Source organism: Filicampus tigris, chromosome 8 (assembly GCF_054856515.1).
Source record: "Filicampus tigris isolate MCC_2025a chromosome 8, RoL_Ftig_1.0, whole genome shotgun sequence".
Lineage (NCBI taxonomy): Eukaryota > Metazoa > Chordata > Actinopteri > Syngnathiformes > Syngnathidae > Filicampus > Filicampus tigris.
In genome coordinates this window covers 9,230,950-9,249,299 of record NC_141224.1, presented here as the reverse complement: position 1 = coordinate 9,249,299, position 18,350 = coordinate 9,230,950, and the positions used below count along the sequence as shown (strand labels likewise).

General features: G+C 40.5%; 2 protein-coding genes across 3 annotated transcripts in view; both read left to right on the top strand.

Annotated features, from left to right (window-relative positions):
* agmo (alkylglycerol monooxygenase) overlaps positions 1–6,560 on the top strand; it is a 38,178-nt gene extending 31,618 nt beyond the window's left edge. Inside the window, exon 13 of the mRNA XM_086037815.1 lies at positions 5,285–6,560. Within this exon, the coding sequence (XP_085893941.1) occupies positions 5,285–5,365 (81 nt within the window). The 3' untranslated portion in view covers positions 5,366–6,560. The remainder of the gene's footprint in view (positions 1–5,284) is intronic.
* Positions 6,561–10,177: 3,617 nt separating this feature from the next.
* Positions 10,178–18,350, top strand: part of dgkb (diacylglycerol kinase, beta) — a 54,818-nt gene continuing 46,645 nt past the window's right edge. Inside the window, exons 1-6 of one of the 2 annotated variants that reach the window (XM_086037814.1) lie at positions 10,178–11,947; positions 13,145–13,282; positions 16,610–16,686; positions 17,110–17,130; positions 17,276–17,423; positions 18,148–18,285. In XM_086037814.1, the coding sequence (XP_085893940.1) occupies positions 13,210–13,282; positions 16,610–16,686; positions 17,110–17,130; positions 17,276–17,423; positions 18,148–18,285 (457 nt within the window). In that variant the 5' untranslated portion in view covers positions 10,178–11,947; positions 13,145–13,209. The remainder of the gene's footprint in view (positions 11,948–13,144; positions 13,283–16,609; positions 16,687–17,109; positions 17,131–17,275; positions 17,424–18,147; positions 18,286–18,350) is intronic. The other variant, XM_086037813.1, reaches the window with a different exon arrangement.

The window sequence follows — 18,350 nt, the reverse complement described above, 5'->3', positions numbered from 1 at the left end:
TTAAATTCAGTTTCTGAAGAAAGCTTCACCTCAAAGCACAAAGTCTGGCATTTGGTTTGAAATGACTATTTTAGTGCTCTTTGTCCATATCCGAGGAATCAAAGTTCACTACTGTTGTAAGGTCTTCCTTTTTTTTTAAAAAAAAAAACCCATAATCCCTTCACTGCTGTCTTCTTTCTCAGCCTCGTATTTTCCAGCAAAGTCCGCAGCGGGAGCGTACAATCAGGGGCGTCATAACTCTTATAAATATCAGTGGGCGGATGGAAGGAGTCGAGGGGGCCATTAACCTCTTTGCCACCCCCCAGAGACTCATTTGTCTTTGCTGAGGAATCCCCTTGAACTGAGTCACAAAGGGCAGCCACGTTTACTCTCTTTAAGCTGTGAAAATATAAACAAGCGCTTCATTTTCATCAATTTATGACTGATAAAAATAAACAATTCAACCAACTAGGAAAGCAACAACGCTGTGGCAATATCCCACCTTTGCTGGAAATTCTGCATTCATTTGCTTGCTCCTTTCAGACAATATGCACCAAAACTGGGAATGAACACGCCTTTACATATTGTTGCAGCTTCACCCAATCAGGTAATAGGGTTGCAAGGATTATTTGAATAACGAATGATTTTATTCTAAAAACATGAGGACAGTGACCTGAAGTTGTTGAAAATAATGAGCGCACTTTATGTGCTTATATTGTATTGGTATTGTTGTTTAATAATTCCAAATTAATTTTTGGACGATTGCTCAATTAATCAATTGGATGATGTAGAATAATTTATTCAGAAAGTATTTGACAGCTGGAGTTGTATAAGGAATTTAAATGCAACATCAATGCCAGCCTCTCGAAGAGCGATATTTTAACTTTGAAAATAAAAGGTTACACGCACGGGCTGTGTTACACCTATGAAACGATGTCACAAATTGACTCCAGATTGGACCCCCAACCCGCCCCACCCGGGATCCCTTATCAGTACCTTATACATGGCACAGCAAGCGAGGCAAAACTCGGTTGTGATGTCCACTGCAAAAAGAGGCTTTAGTTTGAGTTGGTTTTCCTCATCTTTGAAGTCGAGGTGTAAAAGAAAATGTTTTTAATGCAAATTTTTCTCCAGGGATGGATTGTAAAAACGGGTTTCACTGCTGATCGCCTCGTTTTAGAAGTCAAGAAGTTGTAAAAAAAAAAAAAAATAAAAAAAAATAGTGTTAAATGATAATTCTCCTCAGGGGAGGAACCCTAAAACCGAGAATTTTGTACCCCCTTGCTGCTTTCTTTTTTTTCCATTTTACTTTCATCCCTTCCTCGCTAGACTCATTCCTAAAAATTTCTGGCTCATAACGATTGGGAAACGAGTTGGCCAACTAAAATGTATTCACTATACAGTAATATAAAATGAGCAGTACTCTGTGAAGTATTCATTAGTTCTTTCACTCTCTATCTCACCCAGTTCTTCAAATAAGATGCACAGCATGCTTGCTTCAAGTTGTCAAGCCCAGTTGAAGTTTTATTTAAAAGGAGAACAATTGCTTAAAAATTCACGACATATGGGGACAATACAATAAACCGCAATACAGTGTTGTAACACTGTACTGTATTTGTTAAATTACTTCTTTCGTTCTTTGTATTTTTTGCTTCTACTCTAGCACAGTTGATGCTTTCTTGTGAATATCAGTGACAAAAAAGCAATTTTATTGTCTTGTATCGAGCGGAAGTGGGGTGAAAATGTCAGCCCTGTGCAGCTGCATGGCTGTCTTCAAATGAAAAATCGTCTGAGCATCAGCGTTCCGACGTGCTGATATATGAGCTGCCATGGGAACATTACGGCACATTGGAAAATAATTCAGAACTTTTTGGCAGAGGACTTTGGTGATGCTGTGTCCTCATGTCACAGCTTAAAACATCCAAAAAAAGTGTGCTGACGGACTTTGATCAATGTGAAAAATGGCCACTTAGCATTCAAGCAACGTAGAAATTATTTTAATAAGGTAAACTTGTGTGAGAGGACACTATGCATGTCATGGGATTTAGTTCCGGTTCCGGGCTACCAAAAAGTAAAGCGTATAAAGTACTTGATTACTTTAGTAATCCGTTGGCAAAATTCAGGATACGGGGATGAATTCAGTATAGGATACTGTATGCTTGAATGGGTTTTTAATGTTACGTTTTCATTCACACTTTTTTTTTTTTTTTGGTTCAACCATTTATCAAGATCAAACTAAAGATATTTGCTAGCACTCCATTGAAGATTCTCAATTTTATGGCCTAAATCTGTGTTTCCCATACAAGGGGTACATGGAACCATTTTGTGTTTTATTTCCAAGATGATAAGCAAATAGTGTGTTTATACTACAACTTGTTTCCCAGGAGGACATGTGTTTTGTTTCTGATAATTAAAATCGAAATGCCTATTTAAAAAGGAGCTCCAATGTTTTTGTGCTAAATTTTAAATTTTATAAAAGTTTAAAAAATGCAAGTGTATTATGTATTTTTGATTTCATTTTTTTAATTTATATTACGTATTTATTTTCAAGTCAACATATTTTTTTATGTTAAATTTGAGTTAAAAAGAGGACCTGCGAATTAAATGTTAAAGTAAGGGAGACCAAACAAAGAAAAAGGGGCAGGAGGGGTGGGGTATTATTATTATTATGATGATGATTATTATTATTCAATAATCGGTTGTGTTATGTTCTACTTTTAAGAACCATCAATATGTACGAGTGAGGGTATCATGGTATGATGAAAGGGTTCGGGGTACACAAGACAAAAACGGAGGTTACTCTGTATTTTATAAGGAGACAGCAACATTAGGTAGAAATAATGCGTGTACACACACACACGCACGCACCCCCCCCCCCCCCCCCCCCCCCCCACACACACACACACACAACTCCAACTTCCTGGTCTATTCTTATGAGAGCTAGGCATTCAGGAAGGCTTCATTGGGCCGCTATACGTCCCACCAGAGACTGGAGCGCAGCCATGAGAAATATTGCTGTCATACACAAACACACACACACACACCAGACGGAACACATGTGAAACAGCAGTTCCTGTATGGTGAAAGTGCAACTAAACACAAGACAGGAACTTTTAGGAGCACTGATGTGTTTTTGGACCCCTAGAAGTACAGTGAATACAGTATTCATTTGCGTGTTTGTATGATTACAAAGTCAATTTAAATGTGTTTTTTAAGCATGTGGTAGGGGTAAAACCATTGCGGAAAAATTGTATGGTCTGTATATCACAGATTTTCATCTATTGCGGGTGGGCGGGGACTGCAACGTCGGCCGCATCAATGGGGGTTCATCGCATACCCAAGAGTAACTCTATGCACAGAGCAGGCCGCATGTGCAGCATGATGTATAAATGCGGTCCGCTTCGACACGGTTTACAGTCGTGAGCATGTGTTGTGGTTGTGATGACATGTTGCGTAGTGGTGCTCGCATGTGTCGCCCATGTGTGTTGCGTCCGTTTGACGAGACATCATGTTGACATGACGTTAGTGATGATGGATGAACAGTTGAGGATGAAGAGCGGGATGTTCGTGTTGATTTTATCAAGGCACCGCTGCATACACGGTACACATGTATGTCTAATGAAGTGCAGCGCACGTTCACACTGGTGGATGTTAGGTTTTATTGTCCAATCGGGTTTCAGCCTCCGTGTTGCCATGTCATTCTAATCTGCCCTTCAGAACAAGTCGTGCTGGCCCTGGTAACTTCAACTACATGAGCAATTTCTTTGACCAATCACATTTGGAATTTCTCCTATCATGTCTGGAGCACTGGCCCTCGATGACATCAATGTTTTTCCGCCCTCTGATTGGTTGGTCACAGCAGAACTTGATACAAAAGAATTTTGACAAGCGAAACACATTAAATCGGCAAAGTAGGCTTTCAAGTATTTCATATGGCGAGTTCAAACACAGCTGACGTCTCCATTGTAGTCTGGGTCCAGGTTAACGCTAATAATTAGTATTTAGGGTATTCTACGTTAGTATATCAATTAAAGAGGCTAAGAGTGGGAAAAAAAAGCGATCGTCTTTTATGTCGTTTCAGCGCAAAACCACACTGTAAAATCCAATTAGTTATCATTACTTAAAGTGGAATCAACCCAAACGCGTTTCTTACAAGAATGTGTTCCCAGCAGGCCCACTAGTTGAAACACGGCAGTCTGATTAATTTTGCGTTTGCAGAATATGAGTTAAGAAGCAAAATCCACCTGTTTTTAGCCATCTCTGGGGCGGCCATTTTGTCACTTCTTCCGACTGAAAATGACGTCATAACTGCTCAGGGATCAGTTAACGACCATTCACGGCTTAACTTCAGAAAACAGGTCAGCCGTGATTGTAAACAGGTGTTCAGGTAATGTTTTGAGTAAGGTCTTCAGCAAAAGAGGTATGAATGTCAAATTAAAACTTTAAAATCAATAAAACGTGGAGTCTAATGGAAATATCGTAACCATATTGTCTGGCTTCCTAAAGTTTCAAATTAAGATTTTAAAACAGGGTTAGGATTTGATATTGGGCTTTGAAGCAAAGGTTAGGGTTTCAAATTAGAGTTTGACTTTGTTAGGGTTCGGGTATAAAATTAGGGTTTCAAGTTCGTTTTAAGACAGAGTTCGGGTTACAGTTTTGAGTTAGTGCTTCAAATTTGTGTTTCATGCCTGGGTTAGGTTTCAAGCAAAGGTTAGTTTTTCAGATTAGGGTTTGAATCTTGGGTTAGGGATTTCAAGCATGGAGAAGTCTTTCAGATTATTGTTAAAAGACAAAGTTAGGGTTTCAAATCAGAGTTTGATGACAGGTTTGTGGCTTTAAATTAGGGTTTCAACTAAACCTGAGTTGGGATTTGAAAACAAGGTTAGGTTTTCAAGACAGACTTTCAATTTCGAGCAAAGATTAAGGTTTCGGTTTAAAATTTCACATTAGGGTTTCAAGCCCCGTTTATGGCTTGAATTTGGGATTTGGAGTCTGTGTTAGGGTCTCAAATTTGAGTTTCACGCTTGGGTTAGGACTTCAAAAGGTTAGTGTTTCAAATAAGTTTCAAATTATGCTTTCAAATGAGGCTAAGGACTTTTCAAGGAGTTTGTTGAATTGGTGAAAAGATTTGGAAGTAACACTAATATTGTTGAAAATGTAATACTGTAGTACTACTAATGTCATATTACTGTAATAATACTGCCCCAGTCTGTAATGTGTTGTGCAGGCCTTTGTCTCCCTCTGTCGGCTTTACCGGGTAATACTGCAACGCTCCAGTAATACTTGGAACATTTGTGTTGTACAGGCCTTGGTGTCCCTCAGTGTGCTGTACTGGGCTCTGCAGAGTTTCTCGCAGCTGCTCTCCATCAAGTTGAAATCACACTGAGACCCAGGAACTGAGGACCGCGGCTCCTCCCGCTCACTCCACACACTGAAGAACTTTTTAACAACCTTTTGCTTTTTAGCCTCTTAAAACTCATTCAGTGCCAAGGACATATTTATATGTCTTGACATATAAATATGTCTTTGGGATTGAATGTGTTAATCAATCAATATTTATTTAGCTCATTCACTGCCAAGAAGATATTTATTTGACTTTTCACAGTCCAGCTATTCAATCCCAGGACCTTATTTATCTATTTTTAAATAGTTTTCAAACATTAGGGTAAAAGAGGGTCTGAAAATGTCTGGCAGTGACACTGTGAATTTGGGAAAGAAAATCGTTATTTATGATACATAGCTGAATGGATGGATGGATGGAAGGATGTGAACAGATGGAGTTGAGGATCAGAGTGGTGCGTTATGGAAGTTGTGGTATAGGAAAATTTGTGGTGGAAAGAAATCTTGCACAGCAGATGGCGCTGTTTCCTTCCCCGTCAGCATCTGCTGTATATGCAGAAGATCCAAGCATTAGAATATCATTGCAATAATATATCCGACAAATAAAGTCATACGATACTTTTATTTGTCTTGCTATTTCTTTATGTACTTAACTTCATATATTACATCATCATCGATTTGGGTTACTTTAGCAGTTAGTTTATTGGTTTGAACATAACTAATTAAAAATTATACTGAAATACGGGGTTTAGGCCTTCATTATAGGCTTTCTTTCGTTTGTTTAGGGTTTTACATAACGGTATAGATATGGACATTAAACTAGTGTTAGCCTTTCAAAGGAGGGTTTTAAGGCTGGTTTGGTGTTTGTCATTTGTTACATTTTAATGCCGTGTCAAAGAAGAAGCTCTAAGCAGCTGTGAATATTCATCAGAATGATATCATATTCGTCATGCATGAGCGGCAGCACAGATGGCACAAGCAGTCTGTTGTGTTCATGAACACGTGTCTACATTCTTTCACAGCCATGCTTTCATAACCTCATAATCACATGCATATATTCTTGTTCCTCAGCAAAGAACTAATATTACTAGATTTATGAGACATAGTGGGTGTGAAACTCTTCTTTGTTTCTGTCTGCATGACTGGATTATTCTGACCCTCCGGTGGCCAAGTCCGACATGGTGTTGTTTTCCTTCAAATTCGCAACAAAATGTGAATAAAGTGAAGCACTGTCAGTCACAGCCTGAAGTGCTTTTTTTTTGTGGGGGGTAAATGTGATTTGAAAAAAAAGCTTTTAATATATTTACATAGCAAACTGCTATACAGCGCTGTGAATACTTTCCTGGTGCACCTTATGCATCCTGACATTAAACCCTCGGCAGCAATTGACTAATCATTTCATCGATCGTTTCTAACGTGATTTTCTCTTTAATGATCACAAGTAATAAAATGAGACCAGAGCAGACGTATTGATGGCCCTGGGTTGGAGGAGCATCGTAAAATGGACGCCCGAGGCCTGCCGCTTAACCCTGGACAAAATGTCGCCACGATGAATAACATCTGTCAGTACTCATTAGATCTGGACGAAAACAACAGAAAACAAAAGAAAAGAAGCTTAAGCTGACACTTTTTTTGTGTGTATGCTGTCTCCATTGTTTGTATTGTACAAACTCAAACTGCTTGATTTGATTTTCGTTTGAAATTCTTTGAGTTTGAATGTAACAGATGAATTTGTTTGGCTATTTTTACTCCACATTGCTTGGACAGGTAGTGTTTTTATCCAAATATATTTATATTTTATATTTATATTTTATCCAAACCAACTGTCTGCTGTAACCTTTAACATTTTTATATTTATTTTTAGCTCTTTGTAAATGCTGTGAAATGTAAAGTGCATTATAAATGTAAGTCATTATTACTGTCACAGGGCGGTAGCAAGTGACAAAATGGCTGCCCCCTGAGATGACTAAAATCAGATGCTTAACTCATATTCCACAAACATAATCAGAATGCCAGGTTTATCTAGTAAAGGCACATTGAACTTATCGCAAAGAATTAGACCATTTTTACTGGAACATTTCAAGTTTTGTTTTATTGTGTTGTTTTATTTTCAATATACCGTGATTACATTGGTAGACCAATTATTTCTTTTTAACTCATTTAATTTACACCACGTAGCCAATTTTTCTTTTTGTTTGACCGTACCAACCACCGTGTGAATATCGCATTACCAGGCAGAATTTTTGAAGACAGGTGTTCCAATGAAGTGTCCTGTCGAAGATGTTGACCACGCACGTTGACAATTAGTAGTTGGCACAAGACTTTGGGGAGGCCATAAATTCACGTGCCGTTCATGCTCCTTGTTGTGAGGACGCCAATCCGGCCTGGGTTCCGTCGCCTCGGGAAGGAAAACCTTGCCTCCGGTCATCCCCGTAGACTTTTAGGAGCTTACATAACGGGGCCCATTCAGGCAAGCTCTCGCTGCTATATTTAGCCTCACAAGTGGAGTACGAGTGCTAGAATTATGTATCCAGAGGTTGAATGGAGATCCAATTACTCCTCTGGCCTCACAAGATAAACACTGTTCACTTTTTAGCCTCCGAAGCTCTTGTAGTCGGAGAGAAAGCCTCGAAGCAGCAATGTGAATCGACTGCAGAGGGTTGATGTGCACTTAAAGGTTGCCATGGAGACGGCTCGCTTTGCAACGAATGAGATGAGGGTGCACTTAATGATCCGTTCCCTATTTGACTGCGTACCATAGTGTCTCCTCAGCCCAGGGGCGGAGCCAGAAATGTTTCAGTGTGGTGGCCAGGGTGACATGAACAACTCACTAATAGATGGCCATAAGATGACACGTACGTACTTGATGCTAACAAACAATGCAAATCGCCATCGACATGCTAACGGTTAGCATTGACTGTTGTTTTAGAAGCAGCAGATATTTGAACACAAACCGTGGCGCAAAAAAGTTTGTCTTCATTTGTGTCTGCGTAACTGTTCATTATTATTAAATTCTAATATTTGTTCCGTGGAACTGTATTAATTTCTTTCCAACAGTCTATTGTGTTCATTTGGCCGCATTTGTCTTGGCTACACTGATTCTATTACATGCATATGGATGTTGCGTGTTTTTGCCTAATCAGATTACGGCCTTTTTGTGTTGCCAAATCAATTTAATCTGCCCAAGGCCTTCACAATCAGTAGTGCTGGTAAATGGTACTTCAACTGTATTAGCAACGGGACTGTTTCTGATTGGTCAAGCCAATTCGATTTCAAATTTGTTTCGATGACGTAAGCATTATCTTGCTACAGCCGACATTGACTAGCAAAACTTGCCTGTAGCAATTAATACGAGTAAATACATTAACACATTTATTATTCGTCATCTTGGTGAGTATGACGTATTTTATTTCAGTGTTTGATATTTTTGTCAGAATCCGAATAGCTTTATTGTCATTGTACCACAAGGTGCAATGAAACTGAATACAGACACAACCCAACAAAGAGACATAAAAAAACAATGATCAACTAAGGGAGCCTGACGGTTCACCCAAAATGGTGCCCAATAAGGGGAAGGGCAAGGGGAAAATAAACGCCCCTAGACTATGCTTCTCTGTCATGTTTTTAGCTAAATATCTCCATCGCGGGAGTTCTGATCCAGACCAACCCCACAATAAGTGAAAGCCATGATATATACGTAAATAACTCATTGAAATACTACCATAGACATATTTAAATAGAATTAATAGCATTTCATTGTTAAAGTCTTTAAACACACAACTAATGGATAACGCAAAAGTACAGTAAAGTCTAACCCTAACCCTAAACCGTTTTTCCAAACTAACAAACTTAACTTATCTCACCATATACATCAATAATCATGCCCAAAGGTGTACATTATAAAATGATAGGGATGTCACGATATCCAAATGTCACGATATGATAATATCACAATATTAACCTCACGATACGATAATTGTCACGATATTGTGGGGAGGGTGGCGATATATAAAAACCTCACGATATTGTAAAAAAAAAAAAAAAATCAGCACAATATTCGGTTTTTGTACATAACAGCATTCACAAAGAAATAGGCTTGTCCAGTAATGCGCTCCTATTGGCGATTAGCGTGGGTCTGAAACATAGGTGGCATCAAATTAAACTGCACTAATAAACTAACTACTAGAGGGTGATGGAACTGCACAAATGGAAAACAACTTGGGCTTTTAATCAGGTTTGCTGCTATTAATATCGAGACATGACGACGACGATATATTGTGGCAATTTTAATATCGCGATATCACGGTATTGCCAATATTGCGACATCCCTATTAAAAGAACCTACTGCCATTATTTTCTGTAGTGTTTAAAAGCAGGATTACAGAGGATGTCATGACATTGTAAAATTAGACCGTGCGGATGACTTTCGGGTTATATCTCTGCTTCCTCGTTCATCTTCTTCTTCTTACAAATTCACATCGTCTTGGAGTAAATTGTGTGCCACCATCTTGTGGCCAATAACAGAATTACACCAGGAATAGACGAGATTTAGAACAACATATTCATTGTACCAAAAAAAAAAAATCCATGAAATAGCGGGGCTGCAAACTACATATGTTATATTGTGTTTTTGCATAATACTGATGAACCCTACAGCTTAAATTTGATAGTGGCATTATTAAGGGGTGGATTAAGTCAGATGAATAACCAACAATAACCCATAGTCCCAGGTACCAGATACACTGCCACCACTGGTAGGTTCCATTCAGTTAGTGTGTTGGAATGCATGAACCAACCCAGAATGCATCTGTTGTAATACGTTGCGGTTATATACTGGATCCCACTTTGCATTTCTAGTTATTGTTGTGATGCTGGATGAAATCACACATGAATGTAGAATGCAGCATGCGTGCTTCCATAAATCCTTCCTGTCTCTTTCACGTGTCCTTCTCCTTCACTTTCCCCGCTAAACCCCCTGGGGGAGTTTTCCCCAAAGGTGGCGCACTTAGTGGCTGTCACACTGAATGCTAACTGATGCTACGTTCATGCTGACAGGAGAGAAAGGGAAGAAAAGGAGAGAGAGGGGCGGGAAAAATGATGAGTCTGCTCTCTCTCTCTCTCACTGTTTCTCGCTCGCTCTCTCGCACGTCCGTGACTGGAGCAAAACAAACAGCCCCCCCTACCCCCAACATGAAGAGTGAGCTGCAGCAGCACCGCAGCCTCTTACTCGACATCTAATTCAGAAATACAATCGCATCCAATGGAGCCCTCAATGGATCGACCGCTGGATTGACAACCCCTCTTCTTCACATTCGCCATGTCTTTCAAAAAGACTTTCTTTAGCGCACACTGAATCATTCACTGGAGTTCTACCCCCCTTCTTGATACACATGCAACATTTAAATCTGAAATTATACACACTTGCCCGAGAACCCACTGGATTATTCACAGGCTCGACCACTGAATCCTTCGCTGGATCCCCACATCCTCTTCTTCATACTCGACATCGAATTCAGAAAGACTGACTGGATTATTTGCTCAACCTCTACCCCCCCCTTTTTCCTTTCATTTGAATGAGAAATAAACACTCTTGCCTAAACACCCACTGGATCATTCACAGGATCGACCATTGGATCATCCGCTTGATCCTTCATCGGATCTCCACCCCTTCTTCTTCACACGTGACATCTAATTCAGAAATTGCCTTTGATGCCGCCCGTGTACATACTTGACATCTGATTGAAAAACACAGACCTCAGCCTCAGCATCCATTGACCCATCCAGTGGATCCTTAACCGGATCACCCCCGAGACCATCCACCAGATCAACCACTAGAACGTCGAGCACTTCTACTTCACACTCACTTCAAATTACAGAACATACACTCCTCAGCCTCAGCACCCACAAGACCATCCATTGGATCACCCCACGGATGCTCCGCAGGATTCGCCAATCCTTCTTCACGCCTGACTTCTAACCAAACAAAATATACACTCAGCATCCAATTGATCCTCCACTAAATCCCAGCCGCATCTTCTCCACACTCGACATCTGATTGCAGCATAAACACTCCTGCCTCAACATTCATCCACTAGATGGTGCCTCGATGAGATGCCTTTTCTTCCCCGCACTTGACATCTAATCACAACAAAGACCCTCTTATAGCTCACCAACTGAATCCTCCACCGGATCCTCCTCTGGGATCGCTGATTGGATCGCTTTGGATAGGAAAAAAAAAACCCGAGCACCTAGTGGAGCCACCACTGGATCCTCTACCGGATCACTGCCACCTCTCCCCAGCACCCACTTGATCACTACCGCCTCTTGTAATTTAAAAAAAAACAAAAAAACACACTTCTCAGCACCAATTGGATGCTCAACCAGATCAGCACCTCCTCTTCTTCTCCGCACTCTAAATCACAAGCGCATCTAATTACAATAGAAAGACTCTTGCCTCAACACCTACTGGATCCCCCAGTAGATCACCGCCGCCTCCTCTTCTCCACACTCTAAATCACAAGCGCCTTCACTCCTCCTCATCCTCGTCCACCAACTGGAGCAACTGGCGGCAATCTTCTGGAGGTGGGCTCATCTGTGAACGTGATCTGCTCCCTGGACTCTGCAGCAGGTGAGCGGTGGCATGTTGACCTCATCTCGATGTCTTTTTTATCATGATTGTCGCAGTATGGTTGTGTTTTGGTGTGTGTGTGTGTGTGTGTGAAGGCACTCTCCATCTGATGGCTGCAGCACACTGAAGCGTGAGCACACACGTGAGGATGCCGCTTATGAGCCATGCCTCGGAATGACATGATAAGCCAGTTTAGGATGTCAGGAAGACGCAGTGCGCGTGTGCGCGCGCGACACACAGCACTTTATATTTCAATAATTGATGCCTTTTGCATGCATGTGTGGCGGCGACTTGCAGTCATTCAGGCTTCACCGCTCACAAACAGCTGGGACACTAACGTAACGATGTGCAGACATCGGTGGGTTAGTTGCATGTCCCTGATGGTTTGTGCATAATTTGGCCTCACAACAACTGCAACAAGCGATTAATGCGGGCAGTGTGGACGGTGGTGTCATTAGGAGTCTGGGAGGCTGCTTGCGCCGTCATCATAGCAACAGCTCGGTCCGATGATGCCAGCGGACACAGCCCAGAATGCACAACAAAAACAAAAAAACAGTCTTCTACTTGCACTTGTTGCATCCGGCCAGGATGCTGCTATTTTTATAAAACGTATGCGGATACAAGACATGCCCGAAAACTCACCAGTGTATGATAGTATGTGTATCCTGCTGAAAAATGATGGATTGCAGGTGTACCAAATGCCACCCCTCTTAACTCACTCAGTAGCATCTCATGGAAAGTTAGAAAATAGCCCCGAAAAATCAACGCCACCTGTCAAAACTTAATTGGGAGAATATGTTGTTGTTCTTATATGTCACAAAACCCGCAAAAAGGTCTCACAGACCAATGCCTCAATTAGAAAAGGAAGTCAGCCATTTTGGTTTGACACAGACATTTGGGGGCTCTCTATTTAAAAAAAAAAAATAATAAAATAAATATATATATATATATATATATATATGAAGCTGCCATTTGATGTTGGATACTGTCACCAACTCCAACTAGGGAATTTGTCCGAATGAGCCACCATTACAAGCAGGTATCCTTGTTTAAAATTGGCCATGCCAAATAGCCAGGCATTTTAAGCTTAGCCCTGTAATGTGTGTCGAGCATGACGCCCAAGTCTGATTTGAATGTGACATATTTTCATATCAATATTTTTCTTCTCCTCTTACATTATTTTTTATGTCCAAACAGCCCATCCTGCGTTGAGACTGATCATTGGTTTGGATAAAAATGCTGTTCGGTGAAGCCTGAGAATCATGACGAGCGGCCAGGACGCTTGGGTCACGCTGACCCCCGCAGAATTCGCCCTCTTGCAAGAATACACTCAGTGTGAGTATCCGTCTATTTATCTATACCAGTGATTCTCAACCAGTGTGCAATGGCACATTAGTGTGCCGTGAGAGATCTTCAGGTGTGCCGTGGGAAATGTCAATTATTTTGACAAAAAAAAAAAAAAATTCTAATAACTTTTTGGCATTAGTTTACTGTATATATGCCAACCACGTATAGTAACAGGCAGAGAACAATGAAATGCTCTTCCACTAAAAGACTGAAGTTATATAATTAACTATCCATCATTCTTTGCTTCATATATTCATGAGTAAGACTAATTAACTATTAGCTCGCATGTAAGATTGCAAGAAAGGTTGTGATGGACTTTCTTCAGGCTTCTAATTAGCTAGAATAGTTAGCGCCACCTGGTACCTCCAGATGCATCTTTGCTATTGGAACACAACCGGTTCCATGATTCTGGTAGATTATTATAATTTTTTTATATTAACACTTTATTTATTAATACAAAATTAAATAAAGTTACACTAAAAATAAATTAACCAATTTAAAAGCATTTTTCCCCAAATTACAAAACAAAACTATTAACTCACTCGCTCGGCTGGCAGCGTTTTCAAAGCGGAGTCCCCCGCATTGCCAGCCATTTTAGAACATATGAACCAATCTTTCATGACCCATTGAATATTGTGTTCTGTGACAATTACCAAAAGGAAAAGTAAATTTCTATTTGTTTTTATCATTTTCCCATTTTTTTAGTAATCAGCAAGCTTTTTGTGAAAAGAAGCAAGTCAAAGCAGAGCAGTGCCTTTGACACTAAGATTTTGGTACTTTTGGTACTATAAAACAAAACAAAAATTTGAAAGAGCTTTTGAAGGCACAATGATGTTCATCATTCACTGCATGAATCTTTTCTCAGGATTGCGACACATTTTTTCGACCACATACCGCGACACGTACTCTGTTTATACTATACACTGTATATAGGTACTCTGTTCAAGTAGCCATTGCCTAAACCTTTTTGACTTCCAACCTGTTGGGATTTCTCTACCTCATAATTAATGTGACATGCCGAGACTCACCTCTTAATCTTTATCTTCTACTCAAAAGCTGTGCTACAGTCATCTCAACTCCAAAGCGATGCAATGCAGCCAGCTACAGGTTTACAAACCTGAATTTCACGGACAATCTGTGTGAGATTGTCTTACAAACTAATGCCAATATATTGTATCCACTGGTGACAGTAGATGGTTGTATTGCAGTTGACGAATATAAACGTTCATGGCAGTGAATGAGTTCAGAAAGATCCAGTTGGTTTGAAACTGAATAAGTCAGCCATTTTGACACCCCCCCCCCCCCCCCAAATTAGCTCAAGAAATGATGTGGTCATGTCCCTTGTAACAAACATGATGCGCGGAAAAGTTTCAAGGAACAATCCCTGAAATTAACACTGAAACCGACTTTGATATCTCGGTGAGTTCCATTTTATTCGATTTTATTTCCAGAAAACTCTTTTCTTTGCAGTTTAAATTAAATGATAACAGCTTTGAAACCGCAACAAGCGCAGCACAATTCAACTGAGCGGCGCTCCTGTCATGTATTTTCTTTTTCCAATTTCCTCCTGTAATGACACGCACCACCATGCTGATGATTTTGGCACCGAGATGGAGACATTGAAGCATTTAATGCGAGGGCCGCCAGTGATCCATCATGCCGCTTTCACCGCGCCGTGCCCGCGCTTTACATTCCCCTCCAAAATGTTGACGTGCAGCAAGACACCGTGTGGAAAATATGAGGGAGAGCTTGGCAGGGTGCCTCACTCTGCCCACGTGTCCTTCCAAACAAACTTTGCAAGTACTGTCAAAGCCTGTCATGGGGGCAAAGTGTTCCAAACAATAGAACACCCTATGTAGGGACAATAGGCAAGGCAAGGCAGTTTTATTTACAGTATATAGCACATTTTATACACAAGGCAACTCAATGTGCTTCACAAAACTAAAAGCACAACACAGAAGCATTTACAACCAAACAGCTGAAGACAGTCAAAGGCAAAGCAACAATCCATCCATCCATTATCCAAACCGCTTATTCTCACAAGGGTCATTAGAACAAAAGTAGCTTACTAAGAATTTAAAAAAAAAAAAAAAAAAAAGGATTTTGAGAACATTTAAACACATTTACCAATAAAAAAAAAGGATGTTTAAAAGCAAATGAAAGATATAAAATAACAATGGAAATTGACCAAAATCACAGAAAAATGGCGCCTTCGAACCAAAATGGCCGACTACCTGTGTGTTTCACAACATTGGTTCCTATTTGATTTTTGTGTGTCCTGTCATGATGAACATGCATCCTGGATTTTGCGACGATCAGACAGTCTGATGTCGGATGCTAACATTTTTCAAATCTGGGTGGCTCCCCGTGTAAATCACAACATGTCTTACTTCCTCTCAGAGCATAGGTTCCTTTTTTATTTTCGAGTACCATGTCATGATGAGCATGCATGCCGGATTTTGTATCAAACAGACTCAGGGTGCAACATTTTTTTAATTAATTTATTTTTTACTTTCTCGGCAGGTCGACATATGAATCCCCGAAAAAAACACCTTCAAACAAAAAATATCTGTTTTGATTTTTCCAGCGTCCTGTCTTATTGAACATTCGGACCGAATTCAGCGGTAATCGGATGGACTTGTGCCGGATGCTAACATTTTAAAATTGTCTGTCCACCTAAATCTGCCCAAAATGGCCCTTTCAAATGGAAATACAAACTGCCTCTGCATTTTACAAAGTAGGTTCCGATTAGATTTTCGTGCGCCCTGGCATGATGAACATCCGTGCCGGATTTAGTGATATTCGGACAAACGGACGGTAATATCGGCTACTTGACATAGATTTTGGGGCAAGGGGTTTTGCCCAGGGCACTAAAAACTGTCAAATCATCAAGTTTCATAATATATTAAAGTGATCCAAAAAGGAGATTGAGTTTAAGAGAAAACACAAAAGTGAGTGGGCACAGAGTTCTTATTTTTATCATTGTTTTCCAGCTGCTGCAGTTAGGTTGTAGAATATTCCATGCTTGTCGAGTGTGCACATTCATAACGCACAATAACGTCTACCAACAATGATTTTATGTGGCCAAAGTGCTGCTCGGCTGCAATACGATCGTTTTAACAAGATCTGCAGAATGGTGACACGCACGCACGCACACACTCCTCCGTTGTGGATTGCGTTGCCATGGCATTCAGGAATGATGACAAGTGCTCCAGCGTATTGCAATGAACATCTTACAAGGGATGTTGAATTCAAGCTACATACACACGCGCGCGCACATTGAAGCGGTTCTGTGCCTCTTTGATCTGTCGCCAGACTCGACCAAGAAGCTGAAAGATGTGCTGCAGGAGTTCCACGGCGATGGCGTGCTGGCCAAATACAATCCAGAGGAGGTGTGTCGATCTAACACATATTATTATGCATACTGTGTAACATGTGTGATGCAGGGTATTTTTTTACAACATGGCTTAGAGAGTACAAATATTTATTAAAGTATAAATCTGTATTTGAAAATCAAAAATAAGAGCCAATTTAAGAACATGAACTGTCACACGCGATGATCATTTTGAAGCACTTTTCCACCACATTGTGGCACAATTGGAGCATTGATTAGATACAGTCCCCTCCAAAAGTAGTGGAACGGCAAGATCAATTTCTTCGATTAGTTTGGATGCATTTTTTGTAAAATGCCAGACAAAATGTTTGTAGACTCCAGCATTCATTCTACCGCGACCATCGCGAGTTACTTTTGGAGCGGACTGTAAAGGTTATACGGTGATCGAGCTTTAATCTGTGTACTATCTCTTTTTTGACAGAAACAGGAAATTCTCAGCCAGGTGAGTGTTACTTTCTCCCTTTTCACTGACAATTCCTTTACTGACATAGAACCCTGCAGGCTGCAAAAATGTGAATTGATCACATTTCAAAGAGCATCAGAAAGACAAGTCATTTTTCATGCTGCGTGTTTGTGTGTGCGTGTAGGAGATTGATTTTGAGGGCTTCAAGGTGTTCATGCAGACCTTCCTCGAGAGTGAGCTGCCACATGAGTTCTGCCAGCACCTCTTTATGTCCTTCAGCAACAAGGACCATGCCAGCCCGTCCTCGTCCTCCGACAAGCCCAGAGTCTCTGGTAAGCGTTGACACTAACATAGCATCACTTACGATCACTTTATAGCTATTCTCCAAACTTCACTAAGCAATTTTCCACAAAGCTTTCACTTCAAAACTATCTGTTCCATTTGTTTGGCTGCTAGAAATGGGAAGATTACCATAATGTCCAGTGGATTATCTCTCTCTCTCTCTCTCTCTCTTTATATATATATATATATTGTAGAGTTACTCTACGTTATAATGATTGTTTCTCCTTGCTCAGGAAGGAGCGTTTTTTGGGAAGCATCTTATTTGTAAAGTCTTGTTTTTGTTTCCTCAAAGTGATGTTATTTGATAGTGTCCCATTTCTAGGCAAGGAGAGAGTGTGAACGGGTGCGAAGAGATTCATTTAAAATTGTGTTTTAATAAGTTTAAATGTTTTTAAAGCGTTTGAGGCGTACAACTATTTAAAGGGAAAAAAAAGTCATTCCCGATCGCAGATTTTTCAACGACTGCGCGTCGGACTGGAATTTATTATGCGCCATAAACAGGGGGTCACTGTATACGCCTTTAGACTAGAATGGTGACGGACATTACAATAACTCCAGTGAGTCATAAATATGTTTTAAAAGCCTTTTGTAAATCCATAGCTGTGCTATTGATGGATGCCACTGTTGCTCTGATGACTGATGTCAGGCCTCCCCACCAACATGAGAGACTTCCCGGTTGCAGGTTTGACTTTTTGCCCCCCCTCCTCGCCGCAGGACTCAAGCTGATCAAAAGCAACTCGACCCCACTGAAGACCAGCGCCCAACCCGGGCCGCTGAGCACAGTGCAACTCAAAGACATCGTGTGCTACTTGTCACTGTTGGAAGGAGGACGGCCCGAGGACAAGCTGGAGTGTAAGTGCTGACATTTTACACATGTGATGCATCCATATTAAAGAGGAAATCAACCAAAAACAAAT